The sequence below is a fragment of the Chiroxiphia lanceolata genome, chromosome 9 (genome assembly GCF_009829145.1).
Source record: "Chiroxiphia lanceolata isolate bChiLan1 chromosome 9, bChiLan1.pri, whole genome shotgun sequence".
Classification (NCBI taxonomy): Eukaryota; Metazoa; Chordata; class Aves; order Passeriformes; family Pipridae; genus Chiroxiphia; species Chiroxiphia lanceolata.
This window is the reverse complement of record NC_045645.1, coordinates 25,189,183-25,203,898: the sequence shown is the minus strand read 5'-3', so window position 1 is coordinate 25,203,898 and position 14,716 is coordinate 25,189,183. Positions and strand designations below refer to the sequence as shown.

General features: G+C 46.2%; 2 protein-coding genes across 5 annotated transcripts in view; both read left to right on the top strand.

Moving 5' to 3' along the window:
• The window catches only part of SUCO (SUN domain containing ossification factor), a 38,813-nt gene extending 36,421 nt beyond the window's left edge, over positions 1 to 2,392 (top strand). For 2 of the 3 annotated variants that reach the window (XM_032696582.1, XM_032696581.1), the window contains exons 23-24: positions 264 to 319; positions 451 to 2,392. In XM_032696582.1, coding sequence (XP_032552473.1) covers positions 264 to 319; positions 451 to 897 — 503 coding nt within the window. In that variant the 3' untranslated portion in view covers positions 898 to 2,392. The remainder of the gene's footprint in view (positions 1 to 263; positions 320 to 450) is intronic. The other variant, XM_032696583.1, reaches the window with a different exon arrangement.
• Positions 2,393 to 3,025: 633 nt separating this feature from the next.
• Positions 3,026 to 14,195, top strand: FASLG (Fas ligand). 2 transcript variants are annotated; one of them, XM_032697062.1, is made up of 8 exons: positions 4,476 to 5,524; positions 5,615 to 5,712; positions 6,464 to 6,657; positions 9,773 to 9,856; positions 10,317 to 10,708; positions 11,061 to 11,106; positions 12,494 to 12,544; positions 12,946 to 14,195. In XM_032697062.1, the coding sequence occupies exons 5-8, from the start codon at positions 10,319 to 10,321 to the stop codon at positions 13,338 to 13,340; spliced, it is 882 nt and encodes a 293-aa protein (XP_032552953.1). In that variant the 5' UTR covers positions 4,476 to 5,524; positions 5,615 to 5,712; positions 6,464 to 6,657; positions 9,773 to 9,856; positions 10,317 to 10,318; the 3' UTR covers positions 13,341 to 14,195. The 2 variants fall into 2 exon arrangements, with proteins under 2 accessions (XP_032552951.1, XP_032552953.1); XM_032697060.1 differs by lacking the exons at positions 4,476 to 5,524; positions 5,615 to 5,712; positions 6,464 to 6,657 and adding an exon at positions 3,026 to 3,213.
• The last annotated feature ends 521 nt before the right edge of the window (positions 14,196 to 14,716 follow it).

Genomic DNA, 14,716 nt, shown 5'->3' with positions numbered 1-14,716 from the left:
TTTCCCCAAAGGATGTTCTCTGCTCCTCTCCCGTGGCCTAATTTATCAGAAAGCCACCTGCTTTCAAGTGTGTGCCACTGACAGCTACCATGACAGCACAGTGGAATTCCTCTGTGTGCTCTCTCACTTCCAGTGTTTGTGTTGTGCCCCCTTAACTTACAACAAAGGGAGAAAAAAATGTGCCTGATAAGTGGAATATTTTGTTGTGTTGCTCTAGAGCTGGCAGTGTCAGGAGTGCTAAATGTGTGTTTCCTCTCTTACAGTGGATCCAGAGGATCTGTACATTGTAGAACCTCTGAAGTTTTCCCCAGAGAAGAAGGTACTGTGGGGTGGGGTGGGAGGGCTGGTGGGGCTGAGGTACTTGTGCTGGCAGGTGATTGAAGGCGTGTCTTGGCTGCTCCACTTCCCTTCCAGAACCTCACTGTTTCTTTTTTTCACTTGTGATTTCAGAAAAAGCGTTGCAAATACAAAAGTGAAAAGCCAGAGACTGTTAAGCCGACAACAGAGCCTGTGCATCCCATAGCCAACGGGGAAATCAAAGGAAGGAAGCCCTTCACAAACCAGAGGGACTTCTCTAACATTGGGGAAGTTTATCACTCTTCCTATAAGGGCCCCCCGTCCGAAGGAAGCTCCGAAACATCATCACAGTCTGAGGAGTCTTATTTTTGTGGCATTTCAGCGTGTACGAGTCTGTGCAATGGACAGACCCAAAAGACAAAAACTGAGAAGAGGGCTATAAAGCGAAGACGGTCTAAAGTTTCAGACCAAGGGAAGCTCATAAAAACTCTGATACAGACTAAGTCGGGGTCAATGCCAAGCCTGCATGACATAATCAAAGGAAACAAAGATATAACAGTGGGAACACTTGGTGTCACGACAGTGTCTGGACACATCTAAAACTAGCTGAACTTCTCAAACAGGAGAGTGTTTGTTCGTTTGAGAACAGTCTGTGGTATTCTGTGGGAGGATAGTGGGAGACAAAGAGCTCAACCAATTGGAAAGTATTCAGAAATTTGGTTTCTGCCTTTTTAAAATAGATGGGATTGTGTCAATCTTGGCTATAAGCTGCAGCTTTACAAGGCTGATAATTTCCTATGAGAACAGCTTGGGGGGAGGGAGGGCAGGGTTCATTTTATAAAGGTTTTTTTTCACAGTTCCTGGGACAGAGATTTTTTGAAACCCAGTTTGTTGGGTGGAATAGGGATAAAAGCCTAATCCTCTTCCTTTAGCTTTGTTCCTATTTCTTGCACCTTCCCATATTTATGTGCCTTTTGTCTATTTATAATGCCACTGGAAGAGGGGAGAAACAATTGTTTGTCATTTGATTTATTTTGTAATTTCTCTAGCTTTTTTTGAAGATGCAACACTACAGTGCTGTAAAGGGACATGTGTTGGCCTTCAGCTGGACTCGGTAATGTGGACTGGATACTGTAAAAATACCAATAGATGGACTTGCCTGACTAGATTCTGGTTTTGCAAACTCTGAGGAAAATATGTCAGCAGGGTTGGTAGCTGTGTTTATTTGCACCTTCAGTCACAAATATGAGCTGTAGTCTGCAAAATTGGTGACGGTGGCTCTCCAGGATTTCCCATGTGCAGTGGAACCTGAGGCTGATGAATGCATTTGTCATCTTAGTGGCCTGCTGCAGTTCTCTGGAGGAAGTGGATGAAGAATGCTCACTGTTGTTGTGCTCAGTTCAGTGAAAGCTCAGCTGAAGAACAGGAGGCTGAGCCTGGTACAGCTGGGCCGTTCTCTGAGCCCGTCTGGGTGCGCTGAGTTTGCAAAGCCTTGGAGTCTGAGCAGTCGGGCTGGTTCACTGGGGGTATTTCCACAACGTTTGCTTTTGTATTGGCTAACAAATGTGCAGTGTTGGTATGGTTGGTATTTCATATTCAAGTGTTTTTTATTTTGACTGTGATTGTATATTTGGATACTATAGGATGTGTGGTTGCTAAAATGTTGTGTGATTCTGAATGAGTGGAACAAAAGGTTATTCCTTTTGACAGGTGTTACAGGTTCACGTTGTACAAAATAAGTTAACTTATTGAGCACTTTTAGTGGTACCCTTTTTAACAGATCTAATGCCTTTCCTGGGTATTGTGTGTAATGTGACTTATTTAAAGACTTTGGTTTTTTTTTGCTGCTTTCTTGTTAGTTTTTGAATACTTTAAAGTGATGTACTTTCAGAGTTGATCTGCACAATTAGCCAGTCAGAGCACATGAACCAGACGTGTTGAACCTGAATTCAGAAGGGTGTCAAACCTGGATTAGGAAAATACATACCACCAGAGTGCAGCATCCAATGTTGTGGAACAAGAGTATGTAACTACAGAGCTGTAGTGCCATTAGAAACTGTGAATTTCCAAATAAATCTGAACACTTTGTCTTTCATTTACTGGCATTTTCCTTTGAAAATGAAACTTGTGGCTTAAATTGTCTGAGAAGGACTGTTCTTTTAATTTTCAGTCTAGGACTAGGACTGGGGTCCTTTGGCCCTGGTAAGAAGTTCATAAACTCAGCTTAGATGTATTTGTCTATTTAAAGAAAGAAAAGGGGGAGGTGAATTCTGAAGGCCAAGTTGTGTTTTGTCTGAAAGTTCAGGAATTGTGGCCCTGTGAAACTACTGGATAAGTTTCCAGCAGGTCAGTTCACACCTTGCCTGGGGGGATCCCTGGGCATGGTGGCTTTCTGTGAGAACAACTGCATGAAATGACCTCTTGATACTCAGAGCTAAGGTTTGTCAAAGATACAAAAGACCCTGAAAGGAAAAGGTTAGGGAGTCGTAATATTTCAAACCAGAGTTTTCAGCTCTGTTTGCTTCTTACTGGTCCCTCCCTCCTAACTTATTTCTGTCAAGCACAGCAGCACTGCGTGCAGCCAAATGCTGAATTCACAGGCTCTTCAGCACTGTTTTTTTCACTTGAGTATCTCAAGACTCTGCTTCATCATAGCACTGTTATTTAAAAAGCAATTTAGTGTGGGTTTTGCTGGGGCGGGGGGGGTGGGGAGAGTGGCTGGTTTTTTGGGGGGAAGATGTGGACTTCTTTTATTTACTCCTTTCTCTTGATATGTCACTTGTAGGAAACTGTGTACCTTCATTGCCCAGGCAACCACTGGGCTCTTCTCTTCAGTAAGAATCACCTGAAACTGGACATGTCTGAATTCTTAAAACAGCCCATCTTTACTCTCTGCTATGAACCAAAGACTGGCAGGTATATACTAGGCTGATAAATGTTGAATGAGGCTCCACATTTGTTATGACCCACCCAGAAGAGGAGGGTAACCCAGGTTCTTGTTAATAAATCCTTTGGGGTGGATTAGAGTGAAATAACACTGAATAGTTGGTGTTTGTAAACATATATATATATATATGTAGGGTTTATTTTAGAACAGTTTTGTTTCAAAGGTAAACAAGTGTGTTGCCATTTTGGGTGCCAACATCTATAGTGATACAACAATATTAAAGCATAGCAACATTAAGGCATAAAAATAACACTTAAGAAAATGTGTAAGGGAGAGAAAGAGAAAGAAAGGATAAGGGTGCTAAGATATATATACCTGTGTAGTCACCACCCACTGGATGCAGCAATGAAACTTGGTAATTGCAGCTTCCGTGTCTGTTGGTTGAAGTGGTGGTCTTGATCCGTTGGGGCTGGGGGAAGACACACACACCCCCCCCCAAACCTCAAAGATTTCAAGCTCAGGTGGGAATGCCTTGTACTTCCTCTGGGGTGGGGAGTTTTTCAGTGGATCATGTCATGGGACATGTCACGAGTCTTGGATGCTCCCCAGAGGGATCTTCACAGCAGAGCCATCATGTAAGGGAGGACACTGGCATGATAAGAAGGATTATCCTGCTTCTGCAGGATTTGCCTCTTCTTTTTTCTGGCAATCCAGTTTGTAGCTTCAGGTAGGGGGTAGCTGGACCATAGCACTCAGTTGTCTGAAGGTCCTTTCCCAGTAGCAGTAGCACATTCAGGGAGGGGGAGGCTTTGCTGGTTGTGCAGCTGTTTCTTTTCAGTTTGCTACAGTGGACAAAAGTCTTCTGGTGGTACAGCCAAACATCTTACAATGTTTAGGCCATTGACTATTTCAGTCTGACAATGTTGAAATTCCAAGCACATGTTCACATTTCCAAGTTAACAGTTTCAGATGTCAAACCAAATGCCTTCTAAACCAATCCTTTAATACCCTGTGCTCTCTTTACATTTTAAGCACTGGGCATGACTTAGATCTAAGGAGTTGCCGCATTCTGTGGAAGAGTATCAGGGATAAAGCTTGTCCTGTAATGAACAGGAAATGTGCCATGGGAATAACTCATCTGAAGGAACCTGCAGAGCTGATTGTGCTTTTGCAGACTCGAGAGTGTGTGCTCTGGCAGGAGATTGGAGATTGAACCACAGCTTCCACCTTCTGCTGACTTCCTGCTTTTAAGTATCTGTAACCACTGTTTTAAAAAAAGGACTCTCAACATCACGTTCTTACTGCTTAATGTTGTCCTTTCATGTGGGCTCTTGAGTAATTTTTTACTTTCAGTTGTATTAATGTCATGCAATCTAGCTTTCAAAATCTGATTCTTTGGTGGAATCAGGTCTCTCAAATTGGTTATAATCTTTATATAGGGAATAATAGTTTCTAATGAAGGCAGTCTTTAAAGCTGAATGAATTCCTCTGGTGATGTGGATACTTAAATGGGGGGGTCCTAGTCCATCTTGTGATATTACATACTGAGATTGGACAGCTGCTGATGTAAAATACCAAGAAGCCAGTGTGTGTGTGCTGAGTGAGGATGGTGTCCTTCAGACCTTGGGCAGGTCTGGAGCCTGTGGTCAAAAAATATCTACAGAATGCAGAGGTTTCCTCAGGGGGATGGATAGTCACGAACATGCACCTTGTGTAAGTGAATTACCAGCTGTGGTTGCCAGAAGAAGGCATTTAGGTTATATACATTAAGTATCAAGAGAGGAAAACCAATATTTTTTAAATATGGAAACTCTACCAGTGGTTTGGTGTTGTAAGTAGAGAACTCAGGTGTCTCTGTGTGGCTTCTGCTTTTGCCAAGTTACAGCACGAGATGAAGCAAGATGGAACAGCTTAGCATGCTTTGCTTTACTGGGTACAGACATGTTCCACTTGATCTGGAACAATTAAAGTGTAGAGCCCTGACCACAAACTGCTGTGAGCAGGCACTGGGTGGCTCATCTGGAAACCCGAAGTGTCAAACAGCACTGGGTGCTGCAGGAGACATCGCTGTGGTTTGTGAGAGCTCAAAGATAATCTCTGTCCCTAGAGCTTGTCTAGAGAAAATGCTTCAGTTTAGGAAAGGGTGCTGAAATGAATCTTTCTTACTTATCCCTTCTCTAATTTAAGGATAGTAATTTCGAAGGAAGTTTCCAAGGAGCTTTCTGCTGCCTTGCTGCTGTCTCACATTGAACACGTGGCCTGGGAGCTGCAACTGGTCTCACCTGTGCTGCTTTCCAGTGGCATCACCCAGTAACTCCCATATCAGCAGTACAACTTTTTGTAGGGAATAGAGAGGAAGTTAGTTCTGTACTTTGTGGACCTAGAGATGGAAAATGTTTGCCAATCTGAGGCTTGTTTTTCCTTTGTTAGATGTGGTCAGAGCCTACATCCAGCTGCCAGGCCCTCCACAAACTCGCAGCAAACAAGAATCCCTATTTCTTTTCTCCCAGAAAAATAACTTAAAGCAGGTAATGAATCTTCTGTTACAGTTACTGCTGGAACATCAAGGTTGTGTAGACTGCTCATGAAACCACCTGTAAGCTCAAAGTTAAATCCCAGGAAAGTCAGCTGAAGGTCCCTCGGGGTTTTGGGAAGTCAGCTGATATCTATGCTGTGTAATGAGATGGGCACACCTGCTGCTGGGCTCTCTGTCATGAAACCAATGCTGGAGGACCTGAATTTGCTGAGTGACCTGGAGCTGAGGTGTGATCCTGGTGGACTCAGTAAAGATCTCAATGTAGATCTTGGGGGATTTTGTTGGTTTTTTGTTGTTGCTGGTTGGCTGGTTTGGGGTTTTTGTTTGTTTGTTTTATGGGCTGAGGCTGCTCCCAAGAAAACAAAATTGTCAAATACCAACTAGGCCACATTGGCCAGCAGAGCTAGCTGATGTTTTCCAGGGCAAAGCCTGGCATTGTGCTGAGAACCTGGAGCAGGGCACAGACACTGATAAAGAGCTTGTGAATGCAGTTCTCAGCTGTCACTGGGGAGGAGACGGGAAATCAGTATCTGCATGTTCTCCTTGGTCTTCCTCACAACCTCTAAGTGACTACAGCACCTCGTTACATTTTCTCCCATAACTAAGCTATTTTATCATATGAAACGACCTGCTTCTGTTTCTCAGAATAGATCCCGTTACCTCATAACCACTATACCTCGTTTCCTTGTTCAAAAGAAATGAAAGCAGCAGAGTAATATTTTAATTATTCCTCTTTTTCTCAGCTGCTTTGGCTCCTTGGATTCTCTCCCACCTCAGGACAGAGCCCTGTACCTCTTTTGCTGAATTCTGGGCTGCTGTCTGTTGGGATCATGGTGACAGAGAGGACAAAGCCCCTTGCTCACTGGAAGAGGGACATATTAAGCACTGCAACACCAGTCCTGAGCTGTTAGCAGTGGATTTTGAAACCTGCTCAAGTGTGAGTATCTGAATGTCCCCCATATGAGCTTTTGGCACCAAGACATGGCTTTAGATGTGCTGTAAATGCTTCTAGCAAGGAGAGCAGTCACTGAGGAAATGAAAAGCATCACCCTCATTTGGGAAACCAAACTGTTAAAAAAGCATGTAATAAAGAAACGACCCGAAGACATCAGCACCAACTGCAAAGGCTGAGTGAGTTCAAATGTCTTCTATGCCTCCCCAAGGCTTCAGTAGATGAAGATCGTCTCCCTTTGGAGGCAGCTCTTACAAGCATCCGTGCTAATGTTCAGTCAAAAATCCATGTCCTTTTTTTTTTTTTTTTTGTTGGAACTCCTTCAGCTGTGGCTCCCTGGGAAGGTTTTTATTCTGTGAGATTCAAGAGCACTCTGGAAATTGCCCCTGTTTGTACAGGTTCTCCACACTGTCCATCCCTCCCTGCCCATCTGCTCTTCAATGCACAGAGTTGAATCCCTTTGCTGTCCAGCAGTTACTGCAACTTCTTCCAGAGCCTCTCCAAAGTTGAACATGGACTTGGAAGTGGGTTCCAGGACTGTCTGTGACTGTCTGTAGCTGTCTGGTGCTGTATGTGAGCTCTTGTGGGGGTACCTAAGGGAACTCATGGGCTTTCCCTACTGGGAGCTCATGTCCATCTGAGGAGCCTCAGTTTCAGAACTATTTTCTTTCTAATATCACATTGTCTTTATTAACCCCATCATCATATTTTCTACCTAAAGAGCTTGATTTGAAGTCTTTGTTTCTAGGCTTTTCTTCTGACACAATTCCCTGTCCTCATGGTTTTGAATACTGTTTTTTGAATGTGAATGAGTCTCAACTTCCTCAGTTCTCGGGTGTAATTATGCAGGCCTGTGGGCTTTTAGGAGTTGCTTTTTGGCATTTCCACTAGTCATTAACGTAATAGGAAACATTTGTTAATCACTTTCAGACAGACTCTGCCCAAAACATGATGAGAGCCTCTCCTACACAGAGGTTCACACTTAAGTTTGTTTTGTTTTATCTTCTGTCAAGTGTTAGATCTGGATCATTGTTCAAGTCCTGCTTTCTTTGGGATATTTCAGGCAAGTCATCCTTTTGTCCCTAAATCTGCTGATACAAACTTGTAGCTGCTGGCTGATTCTCTGCTGTCAACATAAACTTTAGTACAGTTGTGTGTATTGTTAGTAAAAGCTCCCATGTCTCCTCTGGGAGTGAAGTGGTGATGGAGAGTGTTCTTCTGAGCAAATTCTTTTCTTCAGTCTATATCATGTTTTTTGTTGATTTGGCGAAGGGGGAAAATTCTCTGATAAAGCCTCTGGAAGGTGTTTCCCTTTGAAAATACTCTTTTCTGTTCAAATGACATAATAAGGCTGCTGGAAACAGAGTATGCATCTTGCAGACTGGCTGAAGAGGGGGATGGGGAGGCAGATGGAAAAATCTGATATCCTTTTTGTTGTCCTTATGCCCTCCTTTCCTGCTTAGCTGTCCTTGTCCCATATTTTAGGAGGGCTTAACCTTGTCTAAATCAACGCCAACTGCTCTGTGACTCTGTCATCTTGGTGATATCTGAAGCTGGTGACAGGGAAAACGGAGTGTGACAGCAGCACCAGCACAGTACAGTGTGTGGAAGGGAGAGGTCCCTGAAAGAATATTGTGCACCAAACACAGTCCTTTGATGGTAAAATATCCATGATCATTGGCTTGCCATGACGTGGTATTAGCAGGCTCTTGACTGGAGCATTCAAAAGCAAAGATGCAGCTGAAATGGCTTTAGCTGATTTCATTGTCTGTCCCTCTCACCCACCTATTAAAAAAAGCATCTCTCTGAAAATAGGAAGCAGTGGGTGAGAAATAAGAGCCCTTCTGACATTTAAGGGAGATTGCTGCTGTACCCTCAATCCCACTGGGATAAGATGTTGGCATTAAACACGGTGTCAGGGAAAAACTTGGGAATGGATCATCTCCAGGCAAAGCCACTGTGTGACACTCTCTTGTGATGGCCATGGGAGTGGATAGGGACCTGTCCTTGGGCTGGCTGGGGAATGCTGCTCTGGGGGGCTGAGAGAGGGAAGGCATAACCCAGCTTGAACTGTTGGAGTTGGATTTATGTTGCTTTGTGTCTTTTATGTCAGAAACCTAGAAGTGCAAGGAAGAGCCAGTTGGGGTTGTTGAAACCTCTTTTGCTGCACATCGCTGCTGCAGCAAAGGGCTGTGGTGAACATCTTCAAAAAGCAGTGGGGTGTCTGGTGGTGCAGGCATGGCTTTGACAGCACATTTGATTTATTGGTGTGGTTGGAGGCAGAGCTGAGCCCTTGTTTTGGAGAAACAAGTGTACATACATTATTCAAGTGTGCTCTTCTCAGATCCCAGTTTTGATGTTCAAGATCAAAGCCTGTATGTTGGGATCGCTTCCTTCAGCCACAAATCTCCAGTTTGTTCTTGTATCAAACATTTTAGTTTTTTAACACTACTATACAAATACACACTTCTGGAAAATGCCAGAACAAACTGTTTATAATCACTTGTGTGCCCCTGTAAATCTTCAGGAAAATCTCATTGTCACCACTTAGAAATCTGCGGTCAATGAGGAATGGAAATTGAGGAATGGAAATGTCCCTGTCTCTCTTCATTAGGATTTTGTAATGAGCTCTTATAAGTGCTGGTCCTTGCAACATAGCCTGGATTCTGGATGATTTCTTGAAAGGCAAGAGAAATTCTACTAAGATGAGTGGCACTGTTTCTGCCCCTGGCTTTAGTCATGAGATACTCAGCCAGGTTCAATCCTGCTGCACTGCTCAGCACTGACCTGGAGAGATGATGAAAAAGCCCTTCCCTCTGTGAGGCTTCTTCAGGTTAGAAGAGGACTGTGAGATTGGAGATAGTATTTGCAAAGGTATGAGGGGCAGCAGAAGCTGTCAGAAGAGCCTGCTTGTGCCCCAAGGCACTGTGTGTTCCCCACATTACAGCAGTCCCCTGATTCAGCCTGGCTGGTGCTCTGGTGGATCAGTGGGGGTGAGGGCAGCCCACTGAGCTCTGCTTGGTCTGGTAATGCTGGGGCTGTTTGGGCTGCAGCACTCACTGTATCTTCCTCTTCTGACATAGATTGGCTTTTATCACAGTGGGATGGTGTCTGTGACTGTGTTCTGTGACTCAGGATCCATGTGAAGCAGCCAAGGAAAAGGTCGGATGCAAAACGCACAGTGGTAAGGAATTTGTCCTGTGTGAAATGAAGTGACTCCCCAGCACTCACAGCTGCACTTGGCATTGGTTCCTCATCCTTCTGCCCTCGGCAGAAGTCATAAGCTCTGTCTCTGCCCTCTGCCAGAGGTTTTGTCGTTCCTTTTGCACTGCTTGTGGTCTAGGACACCTCAGCGGAAAAGCAGCTACCTCTGTCCGAGTGGGCTGCTGGAAAGAATGGCTGGTGGTGGGTATGAGCTATCACTCAGCCCCAGACTGGCAGCGCAGCCCTCGTACCTCCAGCCCGTGGCTGCGGGAGCGCGTTCGGCTCCCGAGCCCCGCGGGCTGGTCCCGCTGCCTCGCGGGGGAGGAGCAGGTTCGTGTCCCGAGCCTGCAGCCGAGGGCGGAAGCTCTTTGGGGTTTGCTGTCGGTGCTTGAGGCTTTCAGAGAGTCGCAGCATCTGAGCCGGGGGTTCACCGGATGCAGGGATGCAGACGTACAAAGGCAGAGCTGGGTGCTCCCCCAGGGCTCAGGCTGGGACAAGCCCGGCAGTTTTTGGCTGCCATATGGAGGACCACACCAAGCGTGTCCAGCCCATCCCGCTCCCGGCCACGCAGCAGAACTTGAACTACGGGTACCCCCAGATTTTTTGGGTGGATGGCTGTGCTGAAGCAAGTACTTCCTGCCCCTCGGCACCCCCTGTTGCTCCTTTCCCACCACCAGTACCGGACCGGAGGAAAAAGCCAGGGAAAAACAGGGAAAGGAGGGGCTTCGACTTCCTGGTGATCTACTTGCTGCTCCTGCTGGCCTTCGCTGGAGTGGGGCTGAGCATGTTTCGAATTTTTCACCTGGAGAAGGAACTGGCTGAACTCAGAGAGGTGAGGTTTGCCTGGCTGGTCACATGTCCCTGGGGAAAGAGGGAAAAGGAAAAACTTGAAATTGTGTCTGAAATGCTCAGGTGGTGCATAGCTCCCCAAGGGACAGGATGGTGCTACTTCAGTGTCTGCCGTGACAGAGTATGTGAGGTTGCTTTTTACTGTGAGGGACTGCTTGGTTGGTGACTGATGTATCTGGATGTCTTCGTGTTCCTGAGTGCTGTGAGGTCTCTCCCTGTATATTTCTTAGCACTTTACAGCTCCCAGTGAGCACCCAGAATTTGCCACTGTCAAAGACAGTCTTTGACTGCTTATGCTCTCATTCTAAGATAATGTCATTCTTCTCTTTTGACAGTCTGCCAGCGCTGAACACATCCCTCCAGCTCTGGAGAAACTCATAGGTGAGTTGATGTACTTGGAGGAGGAACTGCTGTGTTAGCAGGTGTGAGTGTTCCTGTCAAACTCTTTCCTCATCAGGGGTCACAGCTTGATGTTCTGAGAGTGCTGATTTCTCTGGCTTGGCTGGACAAAGAGCTTTATCTCAGGGCTGTGGGGATGTGGTCCTGCAACCTCCCTGCTGGACTGCTCAGAGGTGTCAGCCACAAGGTTCCTGGGACAGATCCTGGGGCCTCCCATTCCCAGTGTGACAACGGTACTAGGAGTACTCTGCTGTGAAAGGGAGACTCTGGCTGCCCTGGCACAGAGCAACAACATGAGTGAAGGAGGAGAAAGGAAATGGGCACTGGACGTGTTAGTTCTTTCTCTCCTTACTCTTAGAAGATTCTGGGAGGAAGTAGAGGGGTCCGTTTTCTTTGGAGTGAGGAATTAACTCCCACCCTTGAAAACACACCTCATTTTTTCCTGAATTCTTTTGGTACAAAGCTAGTTGAGAAATGTTTGATTGTATGCAGAGAGTTTTTCTCTTAGAAATGTAATTTCAGTGAAATTGAAACTTTGCACAAGAACCTGACAATCTTTCTAGATTTCACTTAGGAAAAAAAGGAGTTTCAATTTCAATGGAACAATTTAAAAATCATATTTTGAACTTCCAAACTATTTTTTTTTCATTTGCATTCCATGCTAATGTTGTCAGTGAGGATATCCTTCTTAACAATGGCCAAGTCTTTAAGAGCTTTTCAGCTCTCTTGACAATTTTTGCTAGATTTGAAAGGTTTTATTTTATTTTCTCCCTTTGAGGATTTTAGTTAGTAGAAAAGTTAATTTCTTTCCAAATTTGTTCTGATACTGAATGCAAACGCATTTGGAAATAGCAAAATTCTCTGGAAAGGGCAGTTCTGAATCCCATCAACTCCCATATCAATAAATTTTCCACTTTAGGGGAAGAGAAACTGTCATTTTAACTGGATGCTCAATGCTCTGATCAAAAGGTTCTTTAGCAGAAGCCAAACAAAAGTAGTAACCCTGAATTTCTTGAGGGGATGGATAAATAAATAGAAACAGGGAAATAGTGTAAAGAAGAAAAGGGAGAGGATAGAAAAATTTAATTTGCTTGAGGAAAGAATGGGCTGCTTCTAAAATTAGAGGACACGAAGTAGATGCTAATAAGAAGGGAAGGATGGAGTGGGTGGGATCCACATACTGAGTTGGTGTAACTGGCCCACCTGTCCAAGGGAAGCCGAGGCCCCCAGGAAAGGCAGAGTTTTCCCAGCTGTGCTCTGCCTCCCTGAGGACAGGGTCTGCCTGGCCAGAGGGGTGCTTTGCAGGGTCTCAAGTGACAACTTTGTGGCTAATGGGCACATGGCTAATGTCTTCTCTATTTTTGTGCAGGGCAGAAGGAGTCAATGAAAAAAGAAGAAAGAAAGGCAGCACACTTAACAGGTATGTGCTGAGGGACCAGCAGGATTCGGGAACAGGGACTAGGGCAGATGTGACTGGGGTGAGAGGGTGTCATGGTTGTAGTTGTGAGGAGTCCACCTCACACAGACCTTCCTATTTTCCTTGGAAAACATGTGCTCTGACGGTGGAAAGTTGCTCCACAGATAAAACCTCCCCCTCATTCAGACTTCTCAGCGAGGCCTGTTTTTGGCTTGCCTCTGGGGTGTGTGGGGCAGAAGCTGTCACAAGGGGCTGGCGTTGATGAGGTGCCAGGTCAGGGTGGGCTGCAGTCAAGGGCTTGGAGAATGGTAGGCTTGTGACGTGGGGTGTGACTTGAGGAAAAAAACCCACACAACTCTTGTACTTTACCACCTCTTTTTTTTCCTTCTCGTTTTGCCTTCCAGGGAGCCCATCCCAGCAGGGCCTCCCTCTAGAGTGGGAGCCCATCTCTGGCCATGCCTACACCAGCGACATTCAGTACCGTGACCGGGGGCTTGTCATCAATGAGACCGGGCTGTACTTCGTGTACTCCAACGTGCTGTTCCGGGGCAATGTCTGCGACAGCCAGGTGCTCACACACATTGTCTACAAGAGAAACCCGAGCTCCCCGGGCAGCTACGTGCTGATGGAGGACAAAGGCATCAACTACTGCACGGGTCACAGGACGTGGGCCCGGAAAAGCAACCTGGGGGCTCTATTCAGTCTCAGGAAGATGGACAGTGTGCACGTCAACGTCTCCAAAATCGCTCTGGTTAATTTCGAGGAATCCAAGACTTTCTTCGGCTTGTTTAAGCTTTGAAATGGAGTGTGGTCAGCAGCCCCCCCTCACACACACACTAGAGTGTGAGGGCTACCTGAGTGCAGTGGCCAAACCGGGGTCACACACCACGAAACTCACCAAGAAACCATGTTTTGGCCTTCAGTGTGAAAGAGTTCAAGCCGCTGGCAAAGGCTTGAAAGCAGACACCTGGGAAGCACCAGAGCTGTATTGTGTCAACCTGAAGAGAACAGGACATGTTTTCCTTACAAAGAAACACCCAACAAACTCAAAATGTGATGTGCTGAAGACCCCATTGAAACTCACTACTTGCTACCTGAGAAGAGGTTGGGGCCTGCAGCCTCATGTGGTGTCATGGCCCTGGTGAGCTTGGGCCAGCAGGGACAGCTGGTGGGCATTATGGAGGTCCCTTGAGCCAGGACTGCAAGTGTTGTGCCACAAGGGTTGTGCCATACTGCAGGGAGTGGTGTGGGAATGAGTAGTGCCAACAACTGCTCACCCTGGACCATGGCTGCCCACCCTGCCTGGGCACGGGGCTCTGTGCCTGCTGTCCGACAGGCACCTGCCTGCAAGCTGGGCTGTTACAGCTGGTATGTTCATTTTGTGTTTAGTTATTGAACTGTTCCCATCCCAGAAAATGCTCCTCAACCCCTTTATTTAACTCATCCCAACTGTCTTGCAAGGAACATGCTAGAAGCAATGGTGGCATGAGGGGAGTCCTGACCCTGGAGTGGCACCATGACCACACTGGGGGGGGGGGGTTGCTGGTGGGGAGGCCATGTGCTGACAGGATCTGAACAGCAGGGCAGTGAGGCTTAAGGTAAAAGCAGCATTTCCAAGCCCCCTCCTGCCCTTTCAATATGTGAGGATCCTCTGTGGAGAGCTGGTCTGCCACCCCTTTCATGATGCATATGGTGACATGCTGGCATCTATCCGTGGCATGGTGTCAGCTGCCCCCCTTGTCATGAGATGTTGTCTCCTGCGCAAAACACAGATGGTAAATAAAGATATATTTTTCTAGTAAGTGACACTGTCCTCTCCTCATTTGGTGCAATGGGCTTCTGCAATGGCCAAAACACTTAAGGCCTCTGTGATCAGGGTCCAGCACCTTGTTCCTTCTCCAGCAGCATGGCAGAAATCTGGGAGCCTTATCTCACTTCACTGCCTGCTTGGCACTGCACAGGATCCCTTCCATGGAGCTTTGCGGCTCCAGCATGCAAACATCAGTATTTGGGGTTTGGGGAGGTGTGATGTGGGCAGCACAGACCGGACAGCCCAAGCCCATGGACCATCAGGCCTGATTTCAAAACACAGGCTTGAGCTTGAGTGGAGCCAGACACTTTTTGCTGAGCAGAAGCACTGCTGTCCCCAAAGACACCGTGGTCCTCTGTGTGACT